At 41.8% G+C, this 11,619-nt stretch overlaps 1 protein-coding gene across 1 annotated transcript in view; it reads right to left on the bottom strand.

Moving 5' to 3' along the window:
* Positions 1 to 562: 562 nt before the first annotated feature.
* Positions 563 to 11,619, bottom strand: part of LOC148814565 (tumor necrosis factor receptor superfamily member 16-like) — a 51,905-nt gene continuing 40,848 nt past the window's right edge. Inside the window, exons 5-6 of the mRNA XM_088906481.1 lie at positions 9,642 to 9,805; positions 563 to 2,628 (exon numbers count right to left, since the gene is read on the bottom strand). Coding sequence (XP_088762607.1) covers positions 2,321 to 2,628; positions 9,642 to 9,805 — 472 coding nt within the window. The 3' untranslated portion in view covers positions 563 to 2,320. The remainder of the gene's footprint in view (positions 2,629 to 9,641; positions 9,806 to 11,619) is intronic.

Here is an 11,619-nt window from a genome sequence, read left to right as displayed (position 1 = left end):
CCCAGCAATTGCTTTTGGAAACCTAGTTATGAATGAGGTCTTTGCACAAAGAAATTGAACCCTGAGAAGTACACACCCCTGAATTTAACTTTCAAGCTGTTATTGAGGCAATGTGTGTATATTATATTGTACATTTACAGTTTGCCTGGTGTCATACTGACTGCAGGCAGCACACAGGATCAGAGAGAAGCCAGTCTTAATCAATGTGTAACACAACATTTCCAACTTTAGGCAGAAAGCCTAAAGTCTGCAGGACACACTTCAGAATTCAGGTGCCTCCTATACACTGTAACCACACCCCACCTACAGTTTTGCTACACGTGTATGTTGCCTTTACAGCTTTTTGCCTGAGCAGGACAAAACCGCCACACTACACACATGCTTGTTAAAACTGCTTCTATAATCTATTCCGTACTTTTCAACACAGACCATATGGCAAATATTAGGAGTCTCTTACTGTGGAGCATTCTGAAATGTATTCATAACCTGTATGGCATGGTTTCATTTTGACATTTCCCACCCACATGCAGATTATTTATGAACTAGCATTAATTCCTTTTTAATTTTTTTTTTTTTAGTGCTCATACCAGAGCTGCATTAAATAGGCGTTTGATCTTTTTAATGGAGTCTATGAAAATGGCAGGCTGGGGAGACAGCTCATTGATTTTCCCCTGTCTTAATTGTCAGGTTCTACTAATTATGCAGTCAGGTGCCTGTTATTATATTCCATTAGGATCAACAAATAAAACTAAGAATTGCCAGGGGGGGCAAGAGGGTTCCCCTTGCTCATCTTTCATCAGCAGTCTCAACTGCACCACCGATTTCTGCATGACACAGGCACACAATCTGTGTTTTCTGTCTGAACCTCTGTGTTGCCGTTTTAATAGCAAAACGTAAGAAAACAGATTGTCTGGGTTTGTATTGCACTCAAGCACCTGCCACTGTGGGCTGCTTGAGAATTAGTCCCATAACTTGCTGCCTTGGAGAGGCAGGGGAGAAACTCTGATTCAGATTAACTGCGATATTCTACCAGTTGCATATTCAAGCTACAGAGCCCCCAATAACTTGTAAATCAAAAAAATAAAATAAAAAAAAAAACAGAAAGAAACGTGGAACAACTGTGTATGGTCCTCGGGATTCTCAAGTCAAGGCAGTAGAATCTGAGCTAGATCCTGCACAATCTGGCATGGGCTAGCTGGCATTCTCTTCTCAATCATCCTTGCATTGTCACGATGCTTACAGTCCTGCCACACTGCCAGTTATATGTCCATCGTCTAGCACACTGGAGATTCAGCCATGGCATGTATTCAATATGAGTGCCAATATGACAGACATCTAGTCCTGGAGGGGGAGCTCCTTTCCCACTATCAAATGCTGGACATTGGCCACTTGTGTCTAGTCTCATAAAATGGCATAGTTTATTTTACAAAATATACAAGTTAATGGGATTAGTATATGTCTAAAGTGAGCACTAAAGTATACTTCTAAAAAAATAACAAAGATGGCAGAGTGGGGGAGGGAATGGCTTTGATTGTTTCACACTCACTTGCAGGCTTTGATTCCACATTTCCGAATGGGGTTAAAAAAAGCCAAGAACCAGAATCTGTTAGATTGAGTGGATGGGGGAGACCCCAACCTCCCTGAAAATGACAGTGAAGGGGAAAGAGCACATGGAGGAAGGGGCTCAGAAACAGCCTGGTTGCAACCACAGGTTAGGTTATACAGATATGGTGGTAGGTTGTTATTCACAAGACTAACGAAATACAGGGGTAGAGGGGTAGAACAGACCCCCTAATTCTTCCTGTGTCATGGAAAACACAACGGGAGGGAAATGTTTCAGGGGCGGTAGTGTAGATGATCGAGTCCTAAAAAGACTCATAAAAGAGGCCTAAGACTATGCTTATGATGGTTATGGTTAGCTATGGCTATAAACATGAACATGATGACTGTAGGATGCGATAAGTCACAGTGTGGTGAGCTCTGGATATCTGGATGTTTCCTGTAGGGCCAGGGGAGTCATGTCTAAGGGACAAGGAAAGCAGGACAATACTGAAAATGGATGCCTCAGTGCACTCAAGTCTTTATAAAGCAGTGGCAGGGTATAGGATAGGAGGGTTGCGTGGGATGGGTTAAAAGAGGGGATTCCAGACTGAGGAATGAGAGGGAGGTGTGGACTGTGAGGGCAAGGCCATCTACTAGATCCTTCATGAAAACACCACCACCCTCCCAAATCAACCATCGAAGGGAATTAGTTGCCCACCCCCTTCCTTCCCACAATCCCTCCTTCCTGGGCCCTGCTGGATAACACGCTGCTCCGCGCTCAGACCATCGAGGTGGCCGTGGGCTCAGGCCGCAGGCTCTCGGCGATGTCCTCCCTCTTCATCTTGCGCAAGGCAGTGCAGAGGGCATCCAAGGTGGCACAGTCCTTGCTGGCCCAGTCAGACAGCAGAGCCCGCACGGGATGCTCCTCCTGCCGGAAGGTGTTGATGTGCTCCTCCTCGTATCCCAGCAGCCCCGCCAGGCTGCACCAGTCCGTCTCCTCCTGGGCGCCCACGTTCAGCAACTTCTCCACTTCCTCCTGCTTGTGGGGTGGCAGGCTGGGGTAGGACCCTCCATCAGTCTTCACTACTAGGGAGAGAGGGTGAGAAAATTAGCCCCCTGAGATCAAGCTGTAGTGGGTTTAGGAACCCACTATCAAGGGATCGTGGGTTCCTAAAACAAGCTTCCCGCACATGTCTTCCCAGGCCTGTTCCCTTGGGTCTTCAAGAAGCAGCTGAATGAGATCCTTAGATCCTTAGATCAAGCTCCTAGGAGCAAAGTGCCCCATCCTTACAGCCTGTAACCTGTTCTACAGAAGCACCTGTGCAAAAGAACTGTCACTGAGGAGCTATTGAGATGGAGCAGGATCAAAAGTTCCCAATGTACAAAACATCCATTTTACATCCCTGTTAAACAAAAATAAAAATTGTGCTTCCTTATTCTGAATGTACAGTCAGACATTTTCCCGATGCCCATAACTTCAAAGAAAAGCTTTCACATCAGAAATCTGATCATATTGCAGCAGAATCCTATCGAATTCTACAGATCTGGCGATTCATGTTCATGATTTAACAGATATTAAAATGCAAGCTGGCTTGGGACTGAGATCCAACACATCTGATAGCATCTGCCACAGTTCACTGAATCTGGGACACACTGATCACACTTACTTTTCTGGAAAAATGACACTATGATACAAATGAACAACATTAATAAATTATTATTATTATTATTATTATAATTATAAAACTACAGTTAGTTTGAAAACCTAATTATATAAAGGTCTGCTTGACATAGACCCCACACATTCAAAAATATGTTGGCCAGCTCTGACATGGAAAAATAAAGCAAAACTGTATTTTTGCTGCATAAACAAAGCAGTGTCTGGTGCCCTGGCATTTTTTAGCTTGATCCAATGAAAGCTAACCTTTATATTGTGGGCATTGAAATGAGTAGGTTGAATTTCTGCAGGTTTGAAAGACTCTGCTAGACTTTCTTCTTTAGCCTTTTCTGGTTTTGATAAAATCCCTCCATGGCATTAATTTTTAAAAAGCCACAGGAATTTATTGGAATTTAAGAAGAATGTAAAAGACAGGGGAAATGAGAATTTTGAGGTTAGGATATTAAAATTTGGTATGCCACTTAATCAACAACAACAGAATAGCCCACATGAATTTATTTCCCTGTAATGATGAACTGGGAACTGTAATGATGAAATGTACCACTGGGGGCTCTATTGATCCAGGTATCTGATCACTGTTTTTAAAAATATTTAAAGGAGATGGACAGATCTGAAACTAAGGTTGAAAAAAAATCTAGAGATGATTTTCTATAGTAGGTTCATAGTGAGAGTAGTCAAGAGTACAGTTACAAGTCTGATAGCGGGATGAAGAGAAATTGTACTTGAGCAGGGCAATTAAAATGTAACTAGGACTGAGGTTGGATTATTTATAAGGTGAATATACAGCTGAAATATAGGAATTCAGTTTAGAAAAGACCTCCCCTGAGAGTTCTCCTCTCTCACTCATCCTTCTAAAGAGATAAATTTAACTGCAGTGAGAGTCCATTGAAAGATTTTCCCTTTTAGGAAAAATATTTTAGTAATCTTTTTAACTTTAAGCCAATTAATCATCATCCCTCTATGTACCGGTAGGATTCACAGAGGATTCACCTACTCTTAACACTAGACAAGCTTTAGTCAGGTCTGAGACATAGTGTCAGGCTGTTGGTTTTTGACCCAAGCTGCAGTTCTCAAAACGGAAATAAAGGACGTTTACATTTCTAGCTGAGATGTCCAATAGTATTACTGAAATTACACACTTTTTGTTTCCATAATTAATAACTCTACTGTTTGCATTTTTAATCGTTAGATTATGATTATAATCTGTAATAATGAAGACTATAATTGGGCATGCTTTTTAAGGTGTTAGTTAATACCTTGAGTTAAGGTAATAAAGAATTCTTTAGCTTGTTTTCCATTCAATCATTTTGACTTTCCTGAGACAAATTTCGAGCTCTTCTTTGACTACAAAGACAGAAATTTGCCTCGATTCTTCTGGATTTATCTTTATGAAGTGGGGAAAAAAACAATTACCATACTCTGTCTGTCGCCATAGATGGGGATTCGCAGACATATTATTTTAATATTATTAGACAGACATCCATCCATTTTCTACTCCATGTATCTAATTTAGGGTCACAGGGGAGTCGGAGCCTAACAGGGCAAGCAAGGGGGGGCAAGGCAGGGTACACCCTGTACGGGACGACAGTCCATCACAGGGCACACGCAGACACAAGCACACGCTCACACCTGAACCAGTCTTCCACCAGCACACCTTTGGACTGTGGGAGGAAACCAGAGCACCTGGAGGAAACCCACACAAACATGTGGAGAAAACATGATGTAGATACTGCACTAGTAGTTGAACCCAGGGCTCCAGCACTACAAAGCAGTGATGCTAACACTGTGCTGCACAATAAACAGACTGGTATCTATCAAATATTCACTAACATTAAGTCTTTTTTAGGCTGGGGGAAGGTAGGTACCATTACTTTATTTTTCCAACACTGGCAGAGACCTGTAAAGGTCTGGGACTTCCAGCTGCCGAGCCCACTTTACCGCCTCTGTCACTGCACAAAGGTCCGTCCGGTCATTGCTCACTGCACGGGAAATTAAGCATTTACAGAAAATCTTCTGTACAGGGCTGGAGCATTTCTTTTCAAGACTAGTTCTGGTGCGCTTTCATTATGGCGTGGCATTGACTGATGTCCCTGTGTTAATCTGTCAATCGCAGAGCCAGGGGTTCACCTTGGAACCCAAAGTAAAAGCAAATTTATAAACAGTTGCATGAATCATTGAACTAATCAAGTTATACATGAAGAAAATGTTAGCTGGTGAAAAAATGCATACAGTAAGTGATTTAGAAGAAATAAAGAGAGGAATTGCTGAACCGATTAATAAATTAACGAATTGCTGGATGGACCAGTACAGCAATTAGCATTGATTTAAGAATTTAATCACAAATTGGCAAATTAATCAACTATTGAACTGCGTAATAAATTAATGAGGTTTTGAGCCACAGATGGGCTTCCATAAATTGTACCCAGCTGAACTGAGAGTAAATTTTACATAGAATTTAAGACCTAGCAAAGCATTTCATTTTGACAGTGTAAAACAGGTTCTTCAAGGCATGCTCAAAATTGTTTCAAAATAGTTCATCCATGGTAGCGTGTAGTGAATGTTGTCTTTTTATTTTTTGTGCAATTTTGAACACCGTGGAACACGTCCAGCATGCAGAATCATTAGGCTGACATCAGAGGGATTGCATGCCTTTCTGAAAGAGCCCTGGAGCTGTTTGCAAAAACATTACACACCCCTCCTTGAGTTTTCTGGACTACTTTTCACTGACAGGGATCATATACCAAAGCCTCTGTTTGTTCAAAGGGATCAGTTTGTAAGATCAGGACTGGAGCTCCTTTGAGTCAAAAGGCATATCCTGTAACCCTGATAATTCGGGGTTGTAATATCAGCACAGCAAACAGAGGAGGGCACAGCAGATTGACAGGGAGGGGAATGGCTCTGTGTTGAGAAGGGAGCTGTACCTGAAAGGCTGAGTGACTCCTGGATATGAGCCTGAGTTGGCTGCACCCCTATGGTTAAACGTCAGAGATACAAATTGGCACCTTTCCAGAAGTATAGAATTGGCAGGTAGATAAAAGACTTTTGTTGCTATTTAAAGGATTGTGCAAAACTTCTTTCTCAGCATGCAGAATGACTGAGATTTCAAACCTATCTTGGGCACCACAGGAAATTAGTATTTGTGGTCAAATTTTAATGCTTTAGAATGAATAATTCGGAGCAGTCTGATCATTAGCACAGCTTTCAAATGGCTTTAAAATGGATACTTCCAAGAAAGACCACATGTACATTGTAAATTGAGTTATTTGAGTTAACTGTATTTCAGTTATTGCTGTTTTCATGTTTGGGCTCATGTCATTAGTAAAACAGGATTCCAAAAGCTGTGGTGCAGAACCAGCTGTGCGGCACTGGGCTGAATGGGTGGAAAGGGATTTCAGAAGAGCCCTGATACATCCTGGGTCCCTGGGAGCTTGCGATACCAGAAAAAGGGCCATCATTCCTCCATTAATCCTGACACCCATATGAAGTGCTCTATAGCTCCACACATGAGCCATCTTTCGTTCAAGCATGATGATGAAATTACTTGCACCAATACAAAGGCTGTTTGTAGAAGAAGTCTGGATTGATTGAAAATTGCTGAACACAGAAATATGTAGAAATAATGTATAAGATGATATAAGTTTTGTTTTTTTTTAAAAAAAGATACTTGCAAATAGGCGGTGTGGTGTTACAGCGGTGAGCACTACTGCCTCACAGAGCTTGCATCCTGGGTTCAATTCCTGGGGTGCTACCTATGGAGAATTTGTATGATCTCTCTGTGTTTGCATGGGTTTCCTTAGGGTTAAATGACTTGGAAAAAGTGACACTTTTGTTGTGTGTGTCTGTTTGCAACTGGAGTCCCATCCAGTGTGCATCCCATCTTGAATGCCCGGACAGGCTCCGGCTCCCCTGGGGCCCAGTACTGGATAAAGCAGTTAGAAAATGGATGTATGGGGTGGACGTGCAAATCCAGATGAAGGATGATGGTTTGATATCACTAAGCGGGATCTAATCTTTATCAGTTATTATTGACATGATTTTCTATTAATGTTGTTGGGCTGCATTAAGCAGCTGTAGGCTTTAAGAGGAAATCCAGGGATTTTTAACACTTTACTCTGTGGAGAGCTGTGGCTGTGGAGGCACCACAACCACTTATTAGCACCTATTAAACACCCAGACACCCCAAGTCCTGGCCTGTTCTGAATAACAAGGCAGGACTGCCGAACTGCTGGGAGCAGACAGGCCTGTGCAGTGTCAGAACACACCTGGTAATGAGCAGGCCTGTGAGCGGCTCTCACACACAGGATCTCCACAGCTCACCACTGCTTCATGGCCAGGATTAGCAGCTGGAGCTGTGGCTGCCTTGGTGCATAGACTTTAAGTACCCATGAATAAGAATCCAGGGCTTCTGAATGGGCAGCATTACTGAATCGCAGGCTGACTGCAATATATTTTTTAATACAGCAAGGTTTCTTCACGCTTGATGGTGATGCATTTCCTCTTTGCTTTAATAGTGTGTTTCACGTGAAATTTGGTAACAGTGCTCTGTAACTGCTAGAATGCCAAAGTTGCACGTCTGCAGGCAATGGTGACTGCTAAGCTACAGTATCTCAGCAACTTTTCACTTTCCAGAATTAAGCTGTGGCTCTGAAAGTGTTTGGACATTCTGGGTGCTCCTGTTCCCTCCCAAAAACATATTGTTACAGTAGGTAAACTGACTTCTGGGAAGATTGGAACTGGTGTTTGCTTGTCTGTATTTGTGTCTGTGCGTCTGCCTTGTGATGGGCTGGCATTCTGTTCAGAGTGTATCCTCTCTTGCGCTTGTTGCTCTGGCTTTGCTGAAGGGAAAGAGACTTGCGGATCTTGATTATCTCTCCTATAACTTGGACCACAGAACCAGGATGCAAAATTAGTCAACAAGAAGTAGTTGCTCTAAGACTTGAGGACAGCAGAATAGTCCAATGTCTGTTCCATAATAAAGGACAGATATGGAGTTTTGTCATGTCTCTGTAACCCTACAGTACATCCAATTTATTTGACATTCACACCTGGGAACACAGATAGTATCATAGGCTTGTGAATGGGAGTAGGAAAAATAATACAACTATAGGGAAAAAAAGAACAACTATTGAGATTCTTCTCGGACTGAAGACATCCTGCACTTTTCTTTTCAGAATGAAAACTGAAGTGGATCAAATTGCAAGGAATTGGGTGTCTTACCTATTTCCCAAAATAGCCATAAAATTGTTATATTTGCTTCCCTGCTGCTGCTAAATAAGGAAGGGAAGGAAATATTGGAAATATGAGCAATCATGAGCCATTCATCCATAAGCAAACTCAAAATCATTTCTGTCCCCGGTAGACACTGGGTCAAGCTGTACTGCAGTAAAACAGCTCAGGTTGTGGAGATCAGCCTGCCTGGCGCTGGGAGTGGGACCCCCTGTGATTATGTGAATCTGATCTCTTTCAGCTGTCCGGGTTGTGCAGGGACTCTTTAACAAGCCCTGTGGGAGGTTTATACACCAGATCACAACATCCAGGACTAGACCCCCATTTTATTCCACATTTCACATTTTTTCATATTTCGCCTTTCATATTTCACATTTTTTATGCCTCAGGGATTTTTTCCTGTACAATTACAGCTGACTGCTATGCCCTTACACAACACTGGTTCAGCTTTTCGGTCGTATTAAAGCACTCTTCTTTGAGTGACAGCATTCATATTGGGAAGACCATAACATTTATGCTGGGAACACTACACATCGATGCATAAAGAGCACCTGACATGGGGCACAGTTCCACATGCCACTTTTAATGCTAATTAAAGATGCATTTTAATACAATCACATATTCTGTTCTGTCTCCATCAATGCAATTTACATTTAGCACAGGTTTCTTACTGTTACGCCTCTCATATTAAGATTTATTGCAGCTAAGCTTGTGAGCACCATTTTCAGAAAGACTTGCAAACCTTTCTTATGTATTAAATTTCAGTTTTTCTCTGTTTATATATGCATGCTGTTTCTTGCTTTATTTTGTTCCCTTCTACATGGCAAAAAAAAACTCATGATGGAGCCATAGCTCTGTGGCTAAGGATCTGCACCTGTAACTGGAAGGTTGCTGGTTCAAATCCCATGGCTGGCAGAGGAATCCTATTCTGTTGAGCCCCTGAGAATGTCTGATCCTGCACTCTGACCCCAAGCATCTCTCCCTGTCTGTGTGTCTCATGGAGAGCAAGCTGGGGTATGTGAAGAGACAAACTCCTAATGCAAGAAGTTGTATATGGCCAATAAAGTGATCTTATCTTAAAATAGTGTTGGACTACACTTCCTCATTACTGTTCTTTCTGCAGAGCTTTAGTTTTCGTACAGACGCTTTCCCAAATGGCACCTATCCGTGGCCATGCGTGATCGGTGATGCCCACCTTGTGTCTGGGACTGGCTCTGCTGCTGTTGCTGCTGCTCTTGCAGACTCTGGCTGTCCACTGAGATCCCACTGTCGCTGTGCAGCTTCTCTCCCTCGGGGGAGGGCGTCTGGTTGACCGTGCGGTTGTTGTTTCCCTGCTTGTTCTGCTTGCAGCTGTTCCACCTGTACGGGGTGGGGGGGGCAGGGAAGGATGGGGCTTGAGTTCCTCAGCATGTTTTAACCCAGCTCACTCTGAGCTGATCCACTATGCAGAAGCGCCAAAGGGAACAATGAATGAAGCAGTTCAGCCTAATCAGTGGAACAGTGGTTTCCAGTCCTGGTCCTGGAAGAACACTGTGTCAGCTGCTTTTTCTTAATCACATTAAATACTCATGATAAATTAGTTCTTAATCACAGACTAATTGATTTCAGGTTTTTGTTAGAGGCACATTTGCAATTTTGCTTTCAGCTCTTAAAGGTCAAATGGGTTTCAGAGTGTTAGAGTAAGTTTCAAGAGCACCCTCATTCAGGTGAGTCATTCCCAAACATCTCTTCAACATCAGTCGAACTAGTAAGAGTGGTTTAGTCAGAAATAAAACCAAGCAAACACAGGCTGCATACAGTTGTGTGTATGCTGAAGATGTTGCAAACAGTACCCCTGGGGTATTTTTCACACTCTCTACTGACTGACATTAAATAAATGTCTAAACAAACATCAGATCATTTAAATCATAAATTAGCACTGGAGGTTTAGAGCTCGGCTAGAATTAAAATAACAGCAGACAGTGTTCCTCCAGGACCTCCAGGGACCCACTGACGTAAATGAAGTCCTAGCTCAGATCATACTGTGCCTGCCCATTCTTCTGTGCCTGATTCAAGTATAATCTTAAAGCAGTAATGCCCATATCTGTTTCTTGCTGTCCATCCATATCTTAAACTACTGTATACTCAATTACAAAATGTCTCGAGAACTGAAGTTAATTCCTATTATTACTGTATGAATGAATATGTATTTCAGAAATGTTTCTTTCTTTGCTTTTCTACTGCTTGAAAAACAGGTTTCTGACTTCAGGCTACAGGATTGCATTATAGTATACTATATACTGTATATAGAAAGAGGAAAACCAAACCAGAATCTATCCAGAAACAGTTTGCAAATGAAAAAGAAATACTGTATATACAGTACTATTTTAAATTACAGCTACAGATGTGAAATACCTTTTCTGATTTACATTTGCGGTACTATGTTATCCCTAATTATTTTTGTATATTACTAGTTTAATTTTATATTGCAATTTCTATTGCTCCATGATGAACTCCGCTGTTAAGCAATGCAGTGAAGCTTCCTCAACTACAATGGATTCAACCATTTCTTTAAAGTGTAAATTACCATTTGGTCCTGTGCACAAACCACACACTTGACAAAAAAATATATTTATATTTATTTATATTATACATGACAAAATCTGTTTAGAGCCTTACATGGGGCTTTTCATTGCCTTTCTTTCGCCTGTACTTTAGTTCTTGTGCCTTAAGTGGGCCAGTATCACACCCTGCATCATTGTGCCTGAATATTTTATAATGTGGCTCCTAGACAGAGCTCAGGATTAAGGGCAGACTCCCTCAGTGCATGGGCCGCTATACAGACAACTTCATTCTTAAAGCTACCATGTTTCATTATTTAACCCTCACAGGTCAATGTGAATGAAGATGCCATCCAAATAATATTAAAATAAATTTCAAAATATCAACAAAATGTCAAATATCGACCAAAAAGGACCCCCAAACACAGGGTTTTATCATCCCTGTGCTCTGTGTTTGGCTGTACCTGCTGCTTGACTTTCAGAGTCTTGGAAGTGCAATCGCTGGAAGTGCATCCCTGTCATCAGGAAGTCAGGGATGTATTTAATACTGATCACCATTAACAGACATCATGGCTTTCCATGTACAGTACATCTCTTTCTCCTTTGTATGCTTTTAAAGCTTTAATAGAAGGT

This window comes from Atractosteus spatula, chromosome 26 (genome assembly GCF_055471065.1).
Source record: "Atractosteus spatula isolate fAtrSpa1 chromosome 26, fAtrSpa1.hap1, whole genome shotgun sequence".
NCBI lineage: Eukaryota > Metazoa > Chordata > Actinopteri > Semionotiformes > Lepisosteidae > Atractosteus > Atractosteus spatula.
This window is presented reverse-complemented; position numbering and strand designations above follow the sequence as displayed.